The 24864-nt window shown below is 47.9% G+C and overlaps 2 protein-coding genes across 2 annotated transcripts in view; one reads left to right on the forward strand and one right to left on the reverse strand.

The window, feature by feature from the left end:
• Positions 1–3543: 3543 nt before the first annotated feature.
• CLDN16 (claudin 16) lies at positions 3544–10893 on the reverse strand. The gene is made up of 5 exons (XM_009282358.2): positions 10777–10893; positions 5742–5844; positions 5309–5473; positions 4026–4217; positions 3544–3683 (listed from the first exon to the last, which is right to left on the reverse strand). Exons 1-5 carry the CDS (start codon positions 10888–10890, stop codon positions 3544–3546), a joined length of 714 nt encoding a protein of 237 aa, XP_009280633.1. The 5' UTR covers positions 10891–10893.
• A 1823-nt stretch (positions 10894–12716) lies between these two features.
• The window catches only part of CLDN1 (claudin 1), a 30960-nt gene continuing 18812 nt past the window's right edge, over positions 12717–24864 (forward strand). The window contains exon 1 of the mRNA XM_009282430.2: positions 12717–12764. Within this exon, the coding sequence (XP_009280705.1) occupies positions 12717–12764 (48 nt within the window). The remainder of the gene's footprint in view (positions 12765–24864) is intronic.

A 24864-nucleotide genomic window follows, 5' to 3' on the forward strand; every position in this document is an offset into this window, starting at 1 on the left:
AAAATACTCCTTGGAAGTTAAGTGAAAATCTGGAGAAGCCTGAAAGGCGGTTGGCACTGAAGGCTTAAATGTTGGGCCTCAGCTGGAAATTGCAACTGAGCAAAGAGCCTTGGTAAGCCATGAACAGTCATCAGGAAGGCAAAGTCAGTCTATTGGCATTCCTAGCAAGCTGCTGCTGAATGGGATGTAGGTAGGTATTAAGGAAATATCTTAATATCTGACCTCACCTGCAATGTCTTTAGCCTTAGGGACTGGTTGTGATTTTGAAAGAAAAAATAAGTCCTGTGTACTTTCTGGGAGGTTTCTTGCTAATGAATAAACAACCAAACTAAAATAGATCTGCATTGTGGCATGGTAATGAGCTAATGAGGAGTGAATACTGCAGTCATGAAATCAGAGTCAGAATTAAATCAAACAGTGAATTAACAATTAAATATTAACAACTGATCAAAACATCAGATAGACTGTCAGCAGGATTTGAATAATGAAGCAATGCAGCATTGGACTGGTTGTTACAAAACATTAACCTGCCAAACCTAAGGCTTGCTGTGACCTTTTCCTAGTCTTTTCATAGATCTTTTCGTAGATCCTCAAAAGCTATGGTAGAGTGTGGCTAGAACAGGAGCATGGTTAAAGAATTAACCCTTATTCTACATAGATACTGAAGAGAAAGGTTCACAAATGTTTATGCAACATTCTTTGTATACATGTATATTTAAGGATGATGCACCCTGAGTTAAGGTAGTATTTGGGGTATGCGTGTGCCTTATTTGTGTACCCCCAGGGGGAGCACAGGGCTGGAGGTACTAATGAGACCAGTCTGCTATATTCACCCCTGACCAGGACATACACATTTAATCCCAAAGTGTCCACTGAGCCGCTGCTTGGTGTCACCCACGTGTTGCAAGTCACAAAACACCTCCCCCACCTTAAAACATGCTGAAGACCATTAGGACAAAGGCCCAGAAATCTCCTCAACTACGGCTTACAGAAGAAAAGAACAGGAGAAATCAATGGTCTGAGATCTGCAATTACATCCGTGTTAGGAGGCGATCCCAGACTATTTCTCCTCTGCTAAACAAGAAATAAATCTTCCCAGCAAGAGATAATCTTCATGCCTCAGAAAGAGCTGTAGAAAACAGCAACAAGAGGCTGGCGGGTGTCCCTGAGTGTTAGTGGTGAGGGCTAACGCGCTGGCTGCATAGTCTGGGAAGGATTTGATTCAGAATTTTGGTCCAAGCGATGATGTCTTTGCTCAGTACCTCCTCCCGAGGAGCATCTCTGCACTGGGTGAATCAGGCTGGGGCAGCCCGGGGCGTCGGGGCATCTCTCCTCCCTCAGGGAGGCTGAGGCAGCATTGGCCTCCCTGGGGAATAGCAGGGATGCAGGCATCAGAGCAGTGGGTTCATCTGCCCTCTCCTTCTTGGCGTGTCCCTGAAGGAGCAGGGGAGCAGAGGCACAGCCCAGGAACCAGACCCACAAACATCCCCGGAGCTTCCCTCCCCCGGCACAACGTACCAGCTCCAGCTCTTCCACCCCAAAAGCCCCACAGCAAATGCATGTTTCTGACGTGACTGTGAAAAAGTTTAAAAAAAAAAAAAAGCTCTGGATGTGGCCTTGCCTCTCCAGTTTTCTGCAATAACAGGCAGAAATTCCTATCACCTCCAGATCTCTTTGTGCATTCTTGGTATAATTCATGAATTCATCACATTGCTTATAACTCTTGTACTCCTCGTCTCTCAGGACTTTGTAAAAAAGCCTCCATCACTTCTCCTACTGTGTTTACACCTGTTCAGTATAGCTCATCTGTTGGCAACAAGTTGCTTTCAGTTTGGCTAACATAGATGTCCGCCAACCAAAGCAACATGGACTCTGCAGGCATGAAGCCTCCCTTGCCTGGGCAGCAGCGCTGCCACAGGGGCTCTTGCTGAGGTGGTTGCATTATGATCTGAGCCTTGTGGAGGTGCTTGAGCCCGTAGCAAAGCCATATGGACCTGCTGTTGTCCCATCTGTCCCAGGGCCTGAGTGTTATTTGATTAGGAGCCACGTCAGGATTGGGTTATGTTTTACCGTTGCTGGTCAGTTCTGCGCTGCAGCACAAGATGCTGCTTCCAGGATAATCCATGAGAAGACTCAGCCCCCCTCATCTTCCATCGTAGGGGCTATCAGAGGTGTTCTTTGGGACATAGCCCACTCCATCCACAGCCATCCCATCTCCCTCTGGCCCTCATAACATAAGGCGTCACTTCGTATTGCCTGTGGGGAGGAAGGGAGTTTCTCCATCCAGTGTCCCCACCAAGCAGTCAGTGGAGGAGGCCTACCTCTAGTGGACCCTCAGTACCCATGGCTGTGCACACCCTCCTGAGACTCCGCTGTTGTTTCTTCACTCCCCCTGAACAGGTATATCTCTGTGCTGAGAGCCTTTTCTCAACCCCTGGTGCCCATGACCATATGATGTGGTGCCCATGGTAGAAAGGACTGGATTTGGGCAGTTCCTGACAAGCCTAAGAAAACTGTGTCTCAGCTTCTCTTTCCTTCAAAGGCATGGAAGGGCTGTCGGCACGTTTGCATCCATCCTTAGCGAATGTGTTAAACCACGCTGGGTTTTTTCACCAGCCCTAGTGAAGACACGGCTGATGCTCTAGCCTCAGCCAGCCTATGGCAGCCTGGATTGCAGCAGGGGACAGCAGTCCTGAACTGGATTTAAATACCTTTTGATAGAAAGGGACAACAGATTTTACTATCCTTTATCCTAGTTTCTAGCTGGTATAGACATATTGTCATGCAGAAGGTCAGATCTTGGATCTTCACTCACTTTGTCTTTTTCCAGGCAAAATTTTTACTAAGCAGAAAGAAGCTGGCAATTTCTGGATCTCAGTGAGTCTAGAGCATCTGCAATGTACATTTTAACCCTTACTGAGAGGACTGTATTTTGCAGGGAAGAATGCACCTGAATTTGCAGTGTTTCCTCGGTGCAGAGGTTCATGGGCCAAAGAGAGGGCCAGGCATTTAACACAGCTCTTTATCTTCTGCTGAACTCTCCAGCTGCCTTTAAGAGGAGCAGACCCCCATGCTGGGTACACAGGGTCCAGATGTTGGCCAGATGATCAGGCCCTCTCTTCACCTGTTTTTTCTGCTTTGTACATTCTGTCAACACATTGCCAGACACAGAAGAGATCCATCTTACAGTTTGGGGATCTTCATGAGGAACACTGGGGTCTGATCCAGGAGCAGCTGATTTATCTCATTCATACCAATAGTGTTGAGCCAAATGCTGAAAGAGTTTGTGTCGGTTATTTCAGTCCATGCTTATGCAAGTGGCCTCAGCACTCAAGACAACAGGATCCCCTAAAGCAAGATCTTCTCAGAGATTACTTTCTTGAAGGAAGGTTTTTTTTGAAGCTCTCATAATGCAAACATTGTAGTGTACAGTACATCCTTGAAATTTAACTTTGCATCTGTATCACAACCACAGGAGCTTGGGTCTCTGTGCAATCCACTACAAATTAAAGTAGAGCTCTTTCTGGAGCGCTTACCTCCTCCTCACACTCTTGTGTCCACTGCATACATTTTGGCAGTAGCTGTTTGCGAGGATGGCAAATGCACGTTTGTTACGATTGTGCCAGCTGAGGAATAGCCTTTCCTCAAGGAGTAAGCAGAGTGGAGTCTTCCAGAGCTGGTCTCTGTGAGGCACAGGGAGAGAAATAGGATCTGCTAACAAGTGCTTGGTGACTTTCAGCTGCAAAGTCTCGAAATGCAGAGAAAGCAGCACTCCAAGATATGACATAATAACACATTTTATGTCGTACTTACACCTCCACTCCCACCTGAAGACCTTGATGTGCTTTCTAGAGCTGCTGAAATAACACTATTCCCATTTTACAGCTGAAGATATCGCTACTGGGGATGAGCAACCATCCTGAAGGATGTCCCTGAAGGACTTTCCCCACCCTGTGTGCCTGTAGCACGCCCCGAGCGATGGCTCTATCTCTGAACTGTGTTTCAGCCCTGCCACAGTTCCTCACCTCTGAAGAGATACATGCAGCAGGTGAGCAGGGCCCCGGATAAGAAACAGCCAAGTGACCCTGCCATGCCGAGCCAGCACGACCAGCCAAACTTGTACTGGATGCCCAGAAACACGTTGTGGAAGACCAGAGAGGAGCGCTCCACGTAGACATCAACGGCATACCACACCGAGCCAGTAATGCCTGGGAGACCTGCAGGACAGGAGGGAGGTGCCACACAGAGCTCCCAGATGGACCACGAGGAGATCACAAACATAAAATCTGGAGCTATAGCCTGCTGTCTGCTGGGTCAGACTTTAGGATGGGAACGGCAGGTTTTGGCCCCCGTTCAGCCTCAGCCCCGTCACTTTGGCGGATTCACCCTGGCTCCTACTGGTATCAGCTGGAGCGCTGTCAGGCAGAGGCTGTGCCTCGCGGCTTGGCACTCACACACACCATCAGCGCTGGCTGGCAGCACTCAGGTTTCTGCAGTAAAAAGCAGAAAGCTCCTCCCTTCTCAGCTTGTTTATCAACTTGTTGTAAAGTTGCTTCAAGAATTTAATTTTCTAATCAGTTTTGACTTTCAGATCTTTGACAGTGGTTTTCAGACAAACTTTGGGAGGTGAATGGAGGATGTTTAAAAGAACGTCTCAAAGTGTTTTACATGTGCTCCCAGTGGCTGAGGTGAGTTATGTGTTGAATCTGCTTACGCTGAAGCAGAGGTGGATGCTCAATATTGGCATAAGGTCAAAGGAAGTTACTTGGTACCTAGTTGACTGTCTATTTTTGCATTTAAAATTCTCCCACTGGCTGTAACAGCAAAGCACCTCAGTCAGTCAGGTATTTATCACCTAGGAGGGACAGATGTGTTATTATCCTTTTATTAGAGATCGGCTGCAGAGATTTTGGCTAAGTGACTTGCCCAAGGTCACACAATCTGTGGCAGAGCCAGGAACCAAATCAGCATGCCGGGACTTTCTAGTCCTTCAGCAATTAGGTCTCTGCCTTATCAACAACACTGACTTCTTCACAGTAACACAGCAGTAAATGGAAGTCAGTCAACTCAGAGCCAAGCCACCTGGTCAATACATGAAATGAAAGCAGATAAACTCAACTATGTGCTGTTAGGGGCAGGCAGTGAACAGAGGAAGCTATATTGCACAAATAAAGCAAATAAAGATCCTTCCCCCATGTTTACCCTCTAGAAAATCACCAGCTCCTCTCCCCAAAGTAAGAGAAGGCTTTAAAGCTTCCCCCATTTGCTAAAGGGTGTCCTGCAGGATGGGGGTGTAGCGGGGGAATACCTGCAATGAGCAGCATAACTCCAGACACCAAGCAGATGCGCAGCTTGATGAGCGGCTCATCGGGAAGGAATTTCACGCAGTCCAGTCCCAGGACGAGGAAGAGAAATCCAAATCCTGCCAGGATATCTGCTGTGATCATCATGGCTCGGGTCAGCACCAGCTTCACTGCAGGACAAAAGCAGATCATTCTAGTGCACAAGGCATGGAAATGTGGGTGGGTAATGGGGTCAGGTCCTGTGGGAACATTTTTTTCTGGGGTGAAGCTTTCTCCAGCTTCCCCTGGGAGTAATACCTCGCTTAATACTAGAGAGAAGAAACATGGCTCTAATACGTATGTGCACCAAATTATCTGCCACTGAATAGAACAGATGCTCTTTTTGTCTACACTCAGGTGTCCCCACCACTTGTAGAAACATCTTTGACTCTGACATACCCGGGTGCTCGGCGAAGATGGAGTCGTACTCATCGCAAGTTTGGATCCCGTCAAAAACATTTGTGACACATTCCCACCACAGGCCACGGCATTTTGTACTCACCTGTGGGTTGAAAAAAGAAAGACGACCACAAGTTAATATATCCACCAACACAGCAGATGGTCAGCTAGGCCATCCTAGCTTCAACAGAAATCCTGGTCCAGTTACATTGATGGCAAACCGGAGTTGTTTAGCTTAAAGAAGAAAAAAAGCAGTAGGATGGAAAAGAAGGACAAAGTTTTCTGTGTCCCTACTAATGGTTTTAAATTAGAGCAAAAGAAATTCAGACTAGACATTAGGAAAAAAAACCCTCCTATTGGTAAGGATAAAAATTCTGAAGGAAATTTCTGGGAGGAGCTGAGGGGTGGCTGACGGGAGAGATCTAAGAGCAGGTTTGATCACTCCTTGCCAAATGCTTGTCTAGGCTTAGCAGGGCAGGGCTGTGGACCAGACAACCTGAGCCTTTGCTGCCCGTGCTCCCCTTACATCATCTTCCTGACGAGAAGGAGCAGCTCAGGGGGGAGCATGACTGGTGGGGCAGGCGTTGCACCAGGAGCCGGGCGCCCGCAACGGGAGGTGGCCGTGGCGTGGTGAAGGAGTGCTTTGCTGCATAGCGGAGGTGTGGATGTAAGCCCCTCTCCAGACACATGTGGAGGGCTGCCCCCAGATGACTCAGTCATAAACACTGGCTGGAAAATGAGAGGCAGCTAGCGCTGATCCTGGCCCTGGGGCTCCCAGTGCGTTGCTGGCTATGGGACAACGCGTGCCTGAGCCACAGTCATCGCTGAGACATCCAGACTCAGCAGACGTTGCAGTAGCATCGTGGCTAATCGTCTCCGTTGTCCTGAAGCCGTAGATACCATTCTCAGCCCAGCCTTCCATAAATCACTTTAATATGGGAGGTATTTTCATTACCAATGCAAATATGGCAACAAGCACCTCTAAAACATTCCTGGAATTGCTCATACAAGGAGCAGAGTTAATGTCAGTGCAGCTTTGGACTCCAGCCTGCCCCGCTGCTGCCAGCGACACCCGCTGTAGTTAATGGAAGGAGAAACTCTCCCGAGAAATGGGTTTCACACAGGGAAAGGGGACGGGGCATGTTTGGATGATGCAACAAATTCATTTTTCTTGTGCTGTGTAAATCACAAAGCAGATAATAACATATCTCAGCCACTTAATAAAGCTTCATTCAGGATGTATTGAAGCCCGTAGCCAGCCGCAATATTTTCTCCACAATGCAATGTTTGAGCCAAACTGTACACATTCTTTGTGATAGTGCACTGTGGATTAAAGGTGAGTAAAAATAATTCACTACTTCAGACTGGCAAAAAAGATACTATTTATGTTTGAATGAAAACAATCTACACATTTCGTTTTGTGAAGATGAAAACTACACATAATTTCTCAGAATTTCAGGGCAGGTTTAATGAAAAATACCACACAGAAAAAAAGAAGCAATGCGGGAAAAACCTGGTTTCATTGATTCTGTGTTTTTCAAGAGAACAGTGTCATATATTACAATTTGCCATGTTTATATCAGACTTAAGTTTTTACCATGGCCCTCTTAACCCAGCTACAACTCCTCTTTTGTCTTAACTCACCACCATTCAGGCTGTGCTTGAAATTAGCATATTTTTTATTAAATTATATTTTGTTCCACTTGTGTTTATACCATTTCATGTTCCTCCCAAACCACCGTAGGCTCATTCATATTACTCTGTAGTCGGCTAATGCTCTCAGTTACTCCTCACTTGCTCGCATTAATATTGTTTTCTAAGTAAGTCTTACATGCAGCATCTTCATTTAAATTATTTATAAAGAGACTAACAGGATTCCAGGCTTCATTAGCCTCCAAGCAAAACAGAGGTCTTAAGGTGCAACATTTGTGATCGTGGTCTCGCTTGTGAAACAACCCCCTTCCTAGACTAGAAAAAACTTGATTAATGTTTTGTGTGTCTTGGGATGTTTCAATTGCCACCTACTCCTGCTAGCGCTGAACATGGGCAAAATCAGGGATCAGCCGATCTCTATGCAGCACGTGCACAGCCAGGGATAAATGTCTCATTGCCTGTGCAGGAGTGATGGGAACAGACGTCAGAGGGGGGACCTGTGGCTGGCCTGAGCCACTGCTGAACTACTGTGGTTTCTGTTATCTGCCTCTTAACCTCCTCGGCCATCCCTTGCTCTCATCTGCTTTGTGCACCGTTTGTCCTTCTGGTTGTTAATCTGCTCCCAAACCACCCTTAGGCATCTGCCATTGCGCAGACAGCACAGACCCTGGGGCACATGGCAACTCTGGCAACTCGCCGCTGTAAACGGGAGAGGGGTCAGGTCTGGCTGGGGCATCATGGGCACATGGTGGGGTGGTGTGAGAGGCAGAACAGGCCTTGACCCTATGTAAGCACTGCTCAGCAATAACGAAAACATCCCTGTGTTATCAATACTGTTCCCAGCACAAATCCAAAACAGAGCCCCATACTTGCTACTGTGAAGAAAATTAACTCTACCGCAGCCAAAGCCAACACAAGGGGGGCATGGATTTCTCCATCCCATGGCTGGATCTATGCACCATGTTGGTAGCACTAATTCCCCATCACTTCTTTCCCCCCGTAGCAAATCTGCTCCAGCTTCCCTGGGCCCAACCAAGGACTCCCCGAGAAGCTAAGCGTTACGGCCAAACTCCTCATCTCCCACTTTGATTACGAAACACATTGCCACGACCTGCTTTCGCTAACACAAGTATGCATGTAAAACATAAATTGCATAATGACTGTAATATATATAATTATATCATATGCATAATGTATAATTAATATTAAAATAATTCTAATACAAAAAAATGACAGAACAAGCACACACTTCCCCTTCTGAGGAAAGCGCAGAAGACAAACATGTGAGGGATGTTAGTCAGAGTGTTTTACCGCACTGTAAAAAGGTGCCAACATACAATGATTACAAGCCCAGCACGAGAGTAAAACAGGCAACATTTAACAGTAGTGGTAATATTTTTAATCCGCCTGCAACAGGGAGGGACTGTGTACAAAATACAGTGCTTGTTGGGAAGCAGATTACGGCTTTTTCCACCACAGACTACTGCAAAAATTGACCCAGGTTTGTCTTGATGCTCACACGGAGTGCACCAGCTTAAACCACTTTCTGTGTTGCCATAACCTGGAGGCGAGGGGCTGTGAGAGCTGAGCGCTGGCCGGGGCCCCTGCAGCCCCTCCAGAGGCAGCTGCTCCTGGTGCTCCCTGGCCTCTTTCTCCTGGGCTGCTCCTCCAGCGGGACCGCAGCCAGGGCTTCCTCCTCCCCAGCTGCTGGGGGCCAGGGTCAAAGCCAGGCGACTTTCTATGCTGGATGATGGAGTTCCTTTCTCCTGAAATTAAAAGTTGCCTGAATCACCCTTTTTCCAGCTGAAAACAGGAGTCACTGTGGACTCCACCCCTTTCTGGCCATGGACAGTTTACCTGCATGCCCGTATTTAGAGAGGCAGTGAGTCATTAAGGCCATTAAGGAGATCAGTCGGTCAGGTATTAAGGCTGGGGGCATTTTTCTCCATTATTTAGTATTCACACTCAGAGCAGGAATGTGAGAGTAGTGGCTGCTAATAACCAAACTGGGTGTTAATGGAGCACTTTGTGACAGCCCAGCCCAGGTGCCTTTGTGCCAAGAAGAAAAGGTTACACAGCCTCAGGGTAATGGACTGGTTCTTTCCTGGACTCGGCTTTACTCAGGAGCTGGGTTTCCCTCTTCTGATTTTCTTGGAAATGACGGCACAATGTGGGATCCATTTGGCTTTTCTGAGTATACTGATATCTTCAGCTGACTCCAGGCAATTCACAGCTTCCTGAAATGAATCTAAAATATCTCCTAAACTAAGATGATAAATGAAGAGTGATATTCCAGCCAGCATCAGTGGGTGCACACTGTTTTCCCTGAAAAGAGGCTCACTGGGCAGACGCACTGACCATCAGCAACCTCACAGCACTGGATCTATGACCACCTCAGCATCTACAACCACCTTCCAGGGTGGCAGTCAGATTGTCGGGATTTCATGTGGCATAGAGAAAAAAGGTATTTTTCTTGTCATCACTTTTAGCCTTCTTTCTTCAGATAATTCATCACTTGATGTGATGCAGCTAAATGTTGCAATCACTGAGCGCAGAGGAGCTCTTCTGGTTTCCTATGCTGGATAGCAGGTAGAAAGTTTCATCCTGATATATTCAACCAAACTCTCTGTCTTGGAGGGTGTTTCACCCTCACTGCATAAAGTATCTACTTTACCAGAGAGCAGATTCCCACACTGTGGACCTGCAGCCTTTAAATATACAGAAAGTGCTAGCTGGCTGCTCTGGGAAGAACAATACAAATTTGCAGTACCGAGTGCTGGAGAAATGGCGACGGTTTGGGGTCTGGAGTTTCTGGGGTGCAGCTCGCACGTATGCAGCATTCTGCTTCCTTGTTGTTTGCAGTTTACTTTTGCCAATACTCTTCTCTAACATGAGAGTGCTAATGTCTGCACAAGTTCAAGAAGATATTTTTTAGTGCTGGATCTAACACGAGTCTCCATGCTCCCCATAAATTTCTGCTAGCCCTATAGCTCAATGGCTGTTATGAAAAAGATTTGAAAAGCACAGGCATACATGCTGGACTTTTCCACCAAGAAGTCTGACCTACAGAATTAGAAACATCTCCAAAACATCCATGCAGGCTGGAGATGCAGGATAACCGTACTCAAGTTCATGCACATTTAAACCTAAAGCCTGTAGACCTTTCCTGAACTTACTGAGAGCAGAGTCTGGATAATAAAGTCTGGTGGAGAGAATTACACAAAATACCACTTTCCCCCTGCTCTTGACAGAGTCATTAATTTCATTTTCATCCAGCACAACAGGGAAACAGTACATGAGAATGGAGCAATGATGCCGGGAACCAAACTCTCTCTAGGACACATTTGTTTTGGTGATCAGGCTCTCCTCACCCCGATCTTACCTCCAGGGAATCATCAGCGTTCACCATCCAGCAGTCTGTCCAGGTAGATGCTATCAAAAACCCAGTAGAGAAAAAAGCAAAAAAACAGCCCACATACTGGAGGAAAAACCTCATGCCAGCAGGTGCTCAGCACATCCAGGGGGGGTGAGAAAAACAGTGCCCAGCCCTTGTTCTTAAAGCTGGGGTAGAGGCAGAGCCTCAGTGTCCCAGGTCACCACCACCCTCTTCCAGTGGCCTTGAACAGCGGGAACTTCTCACTTCTGCAGATGCCATCCATTAGTGATGGCCGCAGGAGCAACGTTCACCCGCAGTGGGGATGGGAGGAGGGTGAGAGTGCCCACAGGAGCTGCTGCAGCCAATCCGCCCTGCGCGGTTAAAGCTCTTGTCATGCCTGGCTGAAGAGAAATGGGGCTGTGCAGAAGTGGCACGCAGGTAACTGGAGTCCTGGACTTGCAAGGAAAACAGATATCATTGCAGGTTTTGGCAAAGTAGGAAGCAAAAAAAAGTATCAAAACTTGTTCTTCAGGGCAGAAGTTTTGAGCACCGCTAAGGGACACACAGAAGAGCTCTCATGTGCACACTCATGTTTATTCCTGTACATTGGTTCATGCCTTAGCAGTGAGCAACTATGAAGTGTCTTGCTGTAGATCCCAGGCCCTTTGGTTACGCTGTTGGTCTCTGATGCAGTGATTATCTAGTTCAACGCAGGAATGTCACCAGAAAGGGAAGGGAAGGGAAGGAAAAAGGTTAACAGTCATGGGCCTTCAGAGCCAACACCAACAACCATCCTAGCTCAGATATGGAGCTCTGTATTCTGCATTTAAGCCAAACCTAGATATTTCTCATGCCCTGGACTTCAATTTCTTCATGGCCTGAGTCCAGCTCCCGTGTGGGAATCTTGAACTTTTCAAGCCAGTTCCAGTTTGGGGGATTTTGTTTGGTTGGATTTTGCCTGCTTGCTTACTGCCATTGCAACCTTCCTGTTTTCCTGCAGGACTCCCTGGGTGAGCAGGGGTCACACAGGCTGCCGGGGACAGAATGACGGGGCCTCTGTAAAGAGGCTTCTCACTCCTCTCATGCAGTGCTGAGAAACCCAGCAAGGATCCAGGGCACCTTCCAGGAAAACCAAGGGGGAGCGGGACTAGAAATTCATCCCACCCCAAAGGTACAAATGCACAGAAACCATCACATCCTCAGTGATCTTTATTTTTGAAAAGAGAAGCCATGAAAGACTGGAGACCTGCCTTTAGTGGGAAAGTCTTCAACACAGGGCTGAGGAGCAGATTCTCACTCTGCTTTCAGCTCTGCTTACAATCTGCTTTCCCAAACTGATGGTGTCTGTCATCTCAGTTGTCACCTCCAGATGGAGCCAATCGGTACTTTTACAGAACTGCTCAACGCTTGCTTTCTCTTCTCCAAGATTTCCCTCCAAATACAATAGCAATAAGAAGTTTATTATTCTTACAATATATAACCCATACAATTGCCATCATAACCTCATGAGGCAGTTTTACTGTCTGAGTTAACAATCTTTTGCCTTGATCCTGGGATCGCTCCGTTCCTCAAAGGTCACACCGCAGAAGAGGTCCTCAGCACGTGTTTTGGGAGACACTGGGTAGAGAACAAAAGTCCGAAGTCAAAAGGCCAGGGTCTGCAGGACTCCGCTGCTTTAGCTTTTCTGCTCTCTGTTTTCTAATTCCATTCATAGAAGCTGACAAGTGAGGAACTTTTCTTCTTCCGTCTCTGCCAGATGCATGTCTTGATATGGTTATGCAGGTATAATGCTTTCTGCTGAGTTTTCTGGCATCCAAGGGTCTATACAAGGTAAAACCACCCATGATCTTCACTTCATGGCTTTCTTTGACAAGGATAGAGTTGTGTTTCCAACAGTTCTGACCCACAGGGACAGGGCATTGGCCATGCAGGTCCCATAAAGCATAATGACTTTCGTTAGCCACATAGATATAGATGGCATTGATATGAGACAGGTACTGATAATATGCATCATCTTCCTATGCTTGTCTTGCACTGTGTTAATTAACCTGTGGCTGCACCAGTTTTCAAAACAAGGTATCCTAGCCAGTTGTTATTAGTAGTAACTCAGAAAAAGTGGTGTGGTGAGCTCAGAAAAGGCCTGGAAATTCTGAGAGCGCCTTCCACAAGAGGCGGCAAAAGCAGAGTTTTACAGTAGCAGAGAATTAGCCAGCAAATGTATTATAGCCATATGGATCTCCCTGCCTTCTCATTCTGTCCTGCACCCAAATACAAGCCTCTTTCAGTCAGGATAAGCCCAGCTGGGGAGAATGGGCCATTTTTCCTCATTTGGCACATGGTGAAAGTGTGCCAAATACAAGCATGACTGAGGTAGAAAACAAAAAACTCCCAGGGGAACAGCAGGACCATGGTAATAGCCAGAGCGGTGTTTTTAAGCTTTTGTAATGGGCACATCATACTCTGTTCTTCCAGCTTAGCTCATCAGATGTCCACGCATGTCATCCCAAGGAGCAAATTCCACTAAGGGATGAAGGCAGCGTGTCCAGGTGCCAGTGCCACCTGTGCTTCACTCCATCTCTCCATAGCTGTCACGGCAGTCCTGGCAGAGTCTTGTTTATTTTCCACATGCCCAGCAATTTGTGTTGCTGTCCCAGCTCCATCCACCTCCCTGTGTTCACCCTTCCTGCAGGGCAGGGCAGGCGAGTGACCCTTCCTAGAGCAGGATGCCAGCGCTTCCCTGGCCATGAGTCACCAGGGGATGGGAAGTGGCTTCATACCATCCATTTGCATCTAGCTCAGGGCTCGGGAGCATCCTGGTCTCGGCAGCAGAGCAGGTCAGGATCCTCCAGTTTTCCCTGGTGTAAGACTGCTCCAGAGCATCCAACACAAGATGGTTTGTGATTTTCACCTGACAGAGAGGGCAATCCAATATCTGGTCCTTCTTTAGGTCCATGTCTCCAAACAGTCCCATGGAAACTGCTGGAGTTACTAGAAAGAATACAATATTCTTATTCAGTAGAAACTGGCAAGGTACATATTTAATACTCTTTATTTAAAACAAGTCAGCACCTTCATGAAGCAAAGTCTGTAGCAGTTTCTCATCATACTCTGCTTTCCTAGCTTAGCATGACAGATGCCCGCTCAGCTTCGGAAAACAGCTCTCCCAAAATTACCTCCCAAGATGCCTTTGTATAGCCTAAAACCTGGCTGACATGACTCAGTGTAGCTTTCAAATGGATTTGTAGGCTGTACTATATATGCTAACTGTATCTTACTCTCTTGGCTAACTTAACATTTACAGTACTTTGACACTAACAAAAGCATTAGGGTATCCTAATACTTAATTATCAGAGCTTGGCCTTGTAGGGCTCTTAAACTGCGTGGTATCAATGCAGCATAACTTTGCTAATGTAACAGCCTTATCACCTCGACTACACGCACTCCCAGCTAAGAGACAAATGCACTACGGGTCGATTGCTTTTATTACTCATTAACACAAGGTGGTCTGTGCTCTCCGTTAAAGCCAAGCCATTATGTTACGGAGAGCGATAGAAACTACTGCCAGTCCTGGGAGGATCATAGCTGGTTTTCATCCGTCTACCTACAAAACCATTCTTGCAGCAACACCCCAATGAGGCCGCAGTCTCTTGAGCAGGGAAGGGTTGTGTCCTCCCTTTACTTCCACAATGTCTAATATGGAGTGTAGCAGAGGGCCTTGAGCAAGAGGGAAGCGGTGATGCTGCACATCAATGTGTGAAATAGGGACCTAACTGCAAGCAAGCAAGCAGTCAGTGAGGCAACTGTCGTGTTCAGGGCCAGGGGCTTGTCTAACGGGCACGGCTTAGGAGCCAGAGGTGATGGAGCTTCAGGAGGGGTTTCCCTAAGAGCTCTTCTGCTGCTGTGGAAGACTCCACGGGCTTGTCTGCCCAACCCTTCCCACTCCTCCCTCCTGGTTGTACCCCCTCCATTTTTCTGCTTCATATACCACCATCCATGGCCTCTAAGTGCCTTCATCTCCAGAGCAGTGCTCCTTGGACATGAGATGCATACACACATGAATTACAGGGCAGTGTGTGTCAGCTGTAATGTACCATTCCAGCCACGCTCATACAGTCACAAAACCCTAGGAGTTAGCTTGGAGTTAGTTGGTAACCCCACAGAAAACAGTAAGACTTCTGTGCAACCTGTGACTTTTCAAGCAGCCAATATATAGGATTAAAAGAAAATTGGAAAGCAAAGGCATTTTCTAGTAGATATGAGCTTAAAGTATTGGTAAGTAAAAACTCTGTGTGTGTGTGTGTATATGGATACTATACACACAGGTATGATGCTTGCATACACTCCTTTAAAACAGTTTTTTCAATCACTCCAATGCAATAAATAATAAAATAAGCATTTCAATACAGTCTTTTTAGGCTCTCAAAGTACCGTGCAACTTCTCTTCAATACAATACATTTTGTTTTATAGCTGCCTATAAAATCCCACACCTGAGAAACACATAATCTCAACGATGTATTACTAACCCCATTTTAGAGCTGGGGAAACCGAGGCACTGACTAAGTGCCTTAGATCGAAAGCGAGGAGTCACAGCCCCGCTCCTCTTTAACACTGGGGCAGCACTCTCTGCATGGGCGTGGTAAGATCCTTATCAGTGAAAACATGCGTGTCCACTCGGGTTTCCTGAAAGCAGCCACCGAGAACACCCAGTGCTGTCGCTGCATACCAGCTTCACGCAGGCGTGTATAGGCAGAGGAGCTGGGCAGTGGATTAGACACACCTTTTCTCGGCATGTCAGTAGTTCCAGCAAATAGCCCTCGTCCCCAAGCACCCCGGGGGCTGTTGATGCCCTGCCACGTCCCGGTGGCGTCATCTTCATCTAAGTGTGTGTTTCCCAGCGTGAGCCTGAACTTTCCCGTGCCCTGATGCAAAGGTGATGAAACGCGAGTGAAGCACAAGGTCTGTGCCACTAATAGCAATCGTGCAGGAAGGGAAGGGAGAGCAGGGTGAATATTTAGCTCTTTCCACAGCAGCAGAGAAAAGCAAAGGAAGAAAGGTGCCGTGGTGGAAGGGGTTTGCATTGTGTCTGTGCTCCAGTGGCTGCTTCTCAGAAACTCGGCTCACCTCAGGCTAAGTGAGAGGGGCCCGTCCTACGTGCGCTTCACCCTGCAGGCTCTCCTGGCTGAAATCCAGCCCCTCTTGTGACTCACTTCACAAGAAACATCCGCTTCAGACCTCTGTGCCCCTCGCTCCTATTCACCAACCTGCTTATCGGAGAGTGATGAAAGACCCTCTAGGAGACTCATCGAGGAAGGGATAAAAGTAACTACCGGGTTAGAAACGCACAGTTTGGTAACCGGATGTTTGATCTGCTATAAAAAGGCAAGAAGGGCAAAAGCTGAGGCTCGGAGAAAACAGTTGCTGCTGTGATTCACAGCCCATGAGCATGGGACTGTTTTGGGACCTGGTTACGTGAGCGTGGGTCAGGTTTGGGTATGGGATCTGCAAGGAGTTTCCCTGCAGAGCTCTGGGTCTGTGACTTCCTTAAAATCAGTGTCTGCCCACCTGCCCGTCACCAGTCCCTCACCACACGCTCGCTGTCCCCTTCTGTTTAATACCCAGCTACAAGCTGCACATTGAACGCTGCCCGGAGCTGACGCAGAGTGACCCCCAGGTCTGCCCCCCTCTGTGAGGCGCTGTACCTTCTGTGCACAGCCGGGCTCCGGCAAGGGGGAGAAGCCAACTGCAAATGCCCTGAAGACTCCCACGAGGCCACCCCCTCGCTCCAGGCCTCTCCTTGCGTGGGTAGGGGACAGGGCAGGGATGCCTCTGCCCCTGCCACTGAGCAAACTAGTGTGAGCAGACCCCCTCATGGCTCACATACACCCCATCACCCTCTGCCTTCACCTTGCAGCCAAGCTGTGCTGTAGGCTGGAGGACAAAATCATGGAGGAAGAGGAGGGAGGAAGTGGAAGGACAGCCTAATCCTTGACGGAAACTCCCTGAGGAATGGGAACACATGGGCAGAGTTGCAGTCCCAGCCCTGGGACAGGAGACAACAGCAGGTGACTCCAGCCTCCGGTGCTCATCTCGCCCAAGGCATTTATATAGGGTGTGTCTTCAGAAGCCTCCTCTCCTCTTCTCTTCTCCTGCCCTGTGCTCTCCCCCACATCGGAGTCTCTCTGCGCACTAGGAGAGGAGAGGACGGCATGTCCTTTCCCTCTTTCTCTTATTCTGTCCCTATTCTGCCCCGGTGGTCGTGGTTCACGTAGGGCTCGGTTTCCCTTTCTGTTCCTTATGGAGACTTGCTGTTCTTCATCTAAGCTCTCCCAAAGGAGACCATCCCTCCGCCTGCTTCTGGCTTCAGCTTCATTCACGCCTTCTTTGTCAACAGCACAGGGTGTGGGCTCAGCCCAGCGCTCCCGAATCACCCATCAGCAAAGCCTCTGTGTACATCGGGCTTAAGGAAGAGTTTTCATGAGCAGAGAGAGACAGCTGGGAGAGAAACACCTCCAGCCTCTGGCCTCCAGCCAGATAGCTGGGGTTTCAAACTCCCTCTAGGCATTGAAATATGACCTTGGGTTGCCAATGTGCTCTCCCAGTCCTAACGATAAAGGGTGTGTTAGAAAGTCCAGGGGAGAAGCTCCTGCCGTCCATCTCTGCCTTGCACACACATGCACGCACAAGCTCTGCTTCCAGTGCAGATGGGTCTTGCAATTAGCAAAGGATTTTCAAGAGTTTCATTCCCATGTAGGCACTAGAATAACTGACCACATTTAAAGACTTCTTTAAATGTTTGACCCTGCTCCCCACTGGAAAATCCAACCATGTGTGTCACAGCAGCAGCTACTGAGTGCTTCAGAAATACCTGGCTCTGATTTCAGTGTCTTAAAGGGGACTGAAGCATATTGGATATCAATACTTACAAATCTCACCCTACTGCTCCTCTCACTTTCCAGAGACAACTACTTGTTGGAGGATTGTTGTACAGGGTCGGCACATCTGTGAGGATGCTGAGCAATTGTTCACCAATTCTGGCCTGTCATAAGATTTCCTACAGCACAGTAATCTGTGTGCCTTGAATTGTTCCAATATCCAAGTACATCCCAAATAGGTTAGGTCTTATGGATCCCCAGAGGAATTCCTAGCAATATGTGGAAGGGACTAAGTTCAGCAACCCCAAAAAAGACCTGAAACCTCATCTCCTAGCCCTTACATTGCCCCTGAACAGTCTGATCTACAAATCTTGCAGCAGTTTATGGCAGTGCCTTTCTAGGAAGGACCCTGGATCACTTTATCTTCCCAGCACCGATTATCTGACATGTCATAAGGGCTGAGGAAATGGATAGAGGTTGTGGTCCAGGCACAAAAAGGTGAGACATAGCCATACCCTTGGATGGGAATCTTTGAGTAATCTCTAAAATGCTGAATACAGCTTGGGCTTTTCCTTGACGTGAAGGTTGCCCCAAAACCAGACTCACAGGTACTTAAGCTTGATGGCTTAGTTGCTCACTGGGTGAGCAACATAAATGGTGGTAACTCTGGCTTCGTGGAGGTAACTGTCTTCAGTATTGGCTTAACAGCAATTTCTGCGGAGGAACTCAGATCTAGTCATTAGGCATCTTCTCTTCTTCCTCCTTCTATCTGTTTGTTATATCATTCCATACCCCATCCTTCCTTCATCTGATTTCAGGAAGAATGACCTGAGGTTCTTCCAAAGAGGAAAATTTTTCATTTTTGATCCTGAAGGTGATCAGACTCTTGCCAGTCTCAGGAACTGCATTCCATAACTAGGCCATCAAGCTTATACATGAGCACAGACACCACCCATCACTGAGTCCCTGGTGGAGACTTGGTGAGATATGGGTAGAAATGTGATCCCTGCTATAACTGGTCCCTGAAGGATCAGGACCAAGACCTTGCAGGCATCAGGAACATGGTGAGAGCAAATAGGATGGCTGGATGCCAAGGGTTAGGTCTTCACAGAGCCCATTTCCTGGAGGATCTGAGAGATGTTTTCCTAACTGCACTGAGAAAACTCTTCCATGGATGGTACCAGGGATGAATTTTATCTTGTCAGGACCTTGGTGCACATCTCTCGTGGCTCATACACCAAGTATGACACTCACACACACATGGATCTGCCTCCCTCTCCCTCTCAGTCAGGCCCGGGTCTCACTTATTCTCATTGCTCCCCCTCTCCTGCTCTGGGACTCCGACACCAGAAGCTGCTGTGCTCCACCTGGCCCTAGTGGAACATGGTGGGGAAAGTGGCCACACTTTGTGGTTGACCCTTCCAACAAGGCACAGTCTTCACCTCCCACTTCACTGCTGGGCCTCTTCCCGAGATGCCCCACCACACCTGTCCCATCATCCGACACCACGATTAGTTTCATACATTTTGAGAAAGACATTTGTTGATGATATGACATAGAGCTACTTTCTATTGACAGCATGCAGAAGCAAGTTTAATAACTCCCTGCTTTTCCCACCATTACCTGTCTAGTACTGTGAAACTCATTGTTTCCGTTAATTTGATTGTGTCTGACTTGTTTTCTATCTGGCCTCTGGTACAGAATGTCCAGTGAAAGAACAATCCTAAAATAGAAAAATCAAAAGCAAAATAAATCCTACCGTATGGGTCAAACCTCTTGGCCTCCATGGGATGGGTTTTGTGCCATGGAATCTCTATCAGAGCTTCCAGTATCGCTTTGGAAAACAATGCGTGAGTGGCCAAACGCAGGACCACCTTTATTTCTCAGCAGCTTGTTGCCTTGCACAGACAAGCCCAGCAATCTGAGAGCTGTCGGTAATGACACACACGGTGCAGCTTTATACATGCCAAACCCACTTGTTTACAGATGGGAATGATTTCAGTGTTTTGGGGCATTCTGAGGGACAGTCTCAGGCCTTGTGGTCATTTGTGGGTTGCTGATTCAGGAGTGGAGGAAAAACAAAGGCAACAGGTGAAAACCGAGAAGCCAGGGAGGAGACACGATTCCTTCCAGAGCCCTCACCAGAGGGTGGTTTGGAGGAGAAGCCAGGAGTTCAGCCAGCCTCCAGCCTCATGCAACTTCAGTGTGTAACATATAAGCACATTTTAACTAGAGCCAGATGAAATCCATCATGTGAAGAGTAGAGTGAAACTACTCCCAAAACTGTAGCTTTATTAGAGCCGGTGAGGAAACATGAATGTTTGAAAGACTGCAAGAAGAGGGTTGATTATTAGCTTGGTTTATCTCCAGCAGATTAGGAATTCCAGGTCATATCTGCTGACCAAACACACAGAGGTTTATGGTGTTTCTGACCCCCAACATTTGAGAAGGAACAATTCATACAGCCCATTTTAAATCCCATTTTCACAATATATTCCGTGCATGTAGTCAGTATCAAATAAGTCCAGTCAGTCCCTCTAACTGATGCTGCCTCCCCATCAACGACAAATTTCAATTCCAAAGAGGAAATCTGAACTTTCCTCCTGGAAATGGAGATTTCAGTCTGGATGTGCAGGGAAAAGCTCCAGTTTTGGTGCTATTTGCTATCCTCTTGCCTTCTAGGCAATGAGTCATTTGGAGCAGGTCTTCTCCAACAACCTTTTTTAAAACTTTGAGCTGAATGGCAGTCCTGCAATAGTGAGCAACTGATGAAGGGTTAAGCTTTCTTTGTGCTGCTGTGCTCTGCAGCCCTGCAAGCTGTGATCTTTGGCTGTTTCAGCTGCTACCATGGTCAAACACAACGTCTGCCCCGCACTGCAGACTGGCTTGGACACAATCCCTGACTAATCCCAGGGAAGATTTGCAGCCGTCTTAGATCCTCCTGACATCTGGGCAAAGACATCTGGGCGCTGCCTGCAAAACAGTGCTTGGAGTTAAGGTTCATCAGGGGTGTTTCTCCTGGATGGATGGGGGAGTAAGTGGGAGAGAGAGAAGAAAAAGCGGCCTGCAGATAAACAACAAAGTAATTTTAAGGTTTTTTTCTAGACAATGTAAACCAGAGCTAAATGCATGTGGTCCCAGCAATCTGCCCTTTTTTTCCCAGAACCTTGGAGACATCAAAAGAAACAGCAAGTCATAAGGTTCAAAAGAAACAAGCTGTTGTACTTCCCCATGAAACACAGAGTAAACCTGCAAAACTCCTTGCTGCAGGATGCTGCAAGTGCCAGAAGTTTCAAAAAACAAACAGCCAAATTTATGGAGGAAAAATCCAGTGAGCAAAATTAAAGTTAAAAGTACCGGTACTGGCTCAGGATATATTCAGGGTGGGCTGCAACACATTTTGGGTTACTGTCACTATGTGCTTGTGTTACTCCCTGGCTCTACAACTGCCTGCCACCAGAAACGGCAGGCTGGGCTGATGTTGTCTGGCCGTTCCCATTTTCTGGTCCGGATGTGGAGCTCGCGTCTTCACTCTGAAACCAGGATTGTGCAGCTGTGCCTGCTCTGCGCACCTGCCCCTCCTTATAATAACTTATAATCAGAATGAGATGTTTCCCCCTAATACATCAGTTTTAGCTCAAGGATTAATTCAGGGCAGCCCAGGGGCCAGCATTAGGGGATGTCATGACAGAGGATCACACACAACCCCCTGCTCTCCGAACACAGGCATTGCACAGTGAGATCTTCCCCGAGAAATGTTTGAGACAAGAGGAAACCAGGCTGCTCACCTGCAAGTCCTGGCAAGCGTTAAAGCTTGTTTTTGCCAGAAAAGGAAACAGGTATCGTTTACTACCCACAGAGCACAAATCTCTGCTGAGTACGGAGGTGAGGCTGCTCCTCTGCGTAACAACAGCCAAAGGAGCGACATGACCAAGGTGTTAAGCATTTGCTGTTGCACATGAGGACAATCTCTATGAACAATTAGAGGAGTCTGTCTACCTGCAGACTAAAACAACCCAGTCTGATTTCAGTAACTGTCTGTAGACATGCCTCTTCTCACTGATCCTGCTTTTGTGAAGGGCAAAAAATGAAGACTCACATGTTTACTTAAGAACAGGCCAGTCACTAAGGACTGTCAGTACTGGAGTACCTTTAGCCTAGAGAATACAGAGGAGATTGCAACATCTTGGATAAACCCAGGTCTTTCAGCTGAGATTAATGATCTGAAGGAATGGTATTTCCCCAAAAGTCAGGTAGAAAAAATAGGCAAAAATAGAGTGAAAACTCTTTGGGACTTCCAGTGAAAAAAGAATCTTAGGCAGAGGAGGAAAGGCAGTGATTATTGAGTAGAGGGGGGTTTTGACCATTGAACCAGTGCAGAAAATCATCTAAAGAAAAGGAAGAAGATACTTCATGTCTCAAAGAAAGGAAGGAAGTCCAGAATAGGAGACTTGATGATCTTAGGGATGCTGTAAAATTCTCAGCAAATTCCAGAGTGCTGAGAACACTGATGAGTGATGAAGGGGAAAAGCGGAGTTTCAGTGTTTATTGTGCTCTGTAAATTCCTTGTGATGTCCACAGAAAGATTTGCTGGGTTTTGAAATCTTTCATGAAACGTGACTAATAAGTATCAACTTCAAATTGTCCCTGGAAAGCAAAATATAAATAGGGTGTTCATGAAGCTGGGACTCTGGGCATGAGGTGTCTGTATGGGTTGTCAGGGGTGTTCAATGGTCAAAGAGACATGAGCAACTTGTCTACAAGCTCTCACTTCCACAAAGCAAGATGCAGGCACAGAACTTGTGCCTAGAAAGTGTGCACAAAGGCACAGGGAAGAGCCTGTGCTGCAGCCTATGTGGACTATGTGAGGTCCGAGAGCACATGGGTGTATGTCAGCATTGCCTTTCATCGGCTTTGTTTGACCCAAAGCCACTCTGTCATGTATTCACCCAGTAACACTGCCCAGTGCAGCACCCATCAGGGACAGGGGAGAAATGGGGTGGCTGCACAGCCCCTCAGGAACACACCCTAAGCCCAGCTTTTCCCAAGTACAGGGTGCGCATGGTTTGCAGTCCTTCCAAGAGCCAGCAGCATGACCAGAGAGCTACAACATACAGCACATGCCTGCATGCCTGCTACATGCACCTCCTCAAGACCACTCTTGATGTCCCTCCCAGTGCAAGTGCAGTCGGATCGTTGCCACCCAGGACTCCTCCCTGTACTTTCCTAGAAGGTTCAGTAGAAAGCCCAAGTCCTTCCCACACAAAACATCCCTGTTTCCCCTCCTGGCTGCTCGGAGCCTGTGGCAAAAGGATCTAAATCTGCTAAAAGCATCTTTGGAACTTGTATCCCTGTCCAGAGCTGACCTCACACTGCAGGAATCAGCAAGGAGCTGCCTGATCTGTCTGGGGGGTGGGTGGCAGGAGGGTCAGGACAGGGGTGAGTCAGTTCAGCGCTCTGAAGCTCCTGGGAACACTGCAGATGGACATTATCGGACCGCTATGATTACCCAGACATTAACGATCAAATCCAGACACTCCTAACCCTGCTCTCAGGTTCGTGTGGGTTTCTGCCCTGCCTCTTCATCGGGCAAGGAATTGTTCCTCCCAGGGACCAGCTCCAACAGCCAGCACCACCCTGGTTTCTCTACTCCCTGTACTAGAGTTCTTGATAAATACGCAGAGAGATGCATCTACTTTATCTCTGCATTGCCAAAGAAAACTTTGCTGCTTTCCTCTTCTTCACTTCCAAAGCTATAAAACCGGAGCCCACAGAGACCCAGGAAAACACCATTTCTTCAGCTGCAGATTCACAGCTCCCTAATTCCTTTGCAAGTGAAAAAGGATATGACTGGAAAAGTTTGCTACCAGGTAACTAGGATGGATGTCGTCACACCAGCGCTGCTGCCGGGACACTGGGGACATCGACAGCTGCAAGTGTTTTCAGAGCAAACCAGCCTTGCTTTGTCTCTGCCCGGTGTGGCGAGATTGCAGTTGCTTTTCTCCCCTTTGACCCCCCCGGCATTGCGCAGGACTGGTCAGGTAATCACGAGTCTGTTTGTCTGTTTGCAAATCTCAGGAAGCAGCTCCAGCAAAATCTCCTAAGTCATCAGAATGCAGCAAACCACGGTGTCAAAACAATACAACCCCATCCCTACCTCCAGCAGGACCTTTATCAGTAATTATCACCTGTTTATCTCACAGCCTGGGAGTACAGCAGGTCCAGGCTGAACGTCCCCTCCATCCAGCCCATGGTGAAGGCAAGCCGCATGACCCAGACCATGCCGTGTGCTCCCCGGGCCCTCTGAAGGAGACGGTATTTCCTCACTCCGCCTATTCTGAGTCCGGATCTGTCAATATTCAAATATTCACCTAGGAGAAAGGGAAACTATAGTAACTGGACAAATACACGCCCGAGAAAGAGGACACTCCTTCCTGGTCTGTAATCCCCTTGTTCAATAAACCTTAGTAAATCAGTGAAGCATTCAAAAATTGAAATTTCTCCTTTAAGAGAGACCCAGTAACGCAAAGATCTACAGCACATTGTCCTTATTAAAACGGTAGATACAAAAGTTTGGATTTACGGTCCTGGCAGCATTTGTACATGGATGATGAGTGTTTGCTCAGCTGCCTCTTTGAAAGCCCTTTAAAATCATAGTACTGATAATTTCCATGACTTCTCTATTGCTTCCTCAGCAGCAGTTTATTCCCGCGTGTGCTGCGCGCCCGGGGAGCCGGGCAGCGAGCCTGCCAGGTGGGAAATGCCTCGCAGTGGCGGCACTGGGGTGGGCTGGGGAAGGTGGGTCGCACAGACAGACACCGGCAGGACGAGCGGCACTGGCACAGCCTCATCTCCACCTGTCCCGTCCGATGTGCTGGCTCAAGGAGGGTGTCTTCACCGACGAGGGCGGTTTATAGCTCCGGCCGTTAAAGGACAGCAACAGGCAGCAAGACCGAGGGAGGTGAGTGTGGGTTCGTGCCCTCAGGGCCCCCAGCTCTAGAAGGGGGGAGATCCACGAGCATAACCAGAGCACCCTTTGGAGGTGCCAAAACGTCCAAGGGTGCTAAAGCATCCCCTGGCACGCCCCGGGGGGGACAGAAAGGACAGTCCCACCAGCCGTTTCTCCAGAGGCAGTGAGGGGGAGGGTGGGCCCCAGGGGCTGTGAGTCAAGGCGAAACCCTGAAGGAGGGAGTCACTCCCGGAGGGGGGGGTGGGGGGAGA

The sequence above is a fragment of the Aptenodytes forsteri genome, unplaced genomic scaffold (genome assembly GCF_000699145.1).
Source record: "Aptenodytes forsteri isolate BGI_AS27 unplaced genomic scaffold, ASM69914v1 Scaffold404, whole genome shotgun sequence".
Lineage (NCBI taxonomy): Eukaryota > Metazoa > Chordata > Aves > Sphenisciformes > Spheniscidae > Aptenodytes > Aptenodytes forsteri.

Coding starts and splice junctions, on each gene's coding strand:
- CLDN16 (XM_009282358.2), bottom strand. CDS start 10,890: ATGAGGTTTTTCCTCCAGTATGTGGGCTGTTTTTTTGCTTTTTTCTCT. Junction 5,845..10,776: donor ACGCTGATGATTCCCTGGAG/GTAAGATCGGGG, acceptor TTCAACCCACAG/GTGAGTACAAAATGCCGTGG. Junction 4,218..5,308: donor AGTTATGCTGCTCATTGCAG/GTATTCCCCCGC, acceptor CCTGTCCTGCAG/GTCTCCCAGGCATTACTGGC.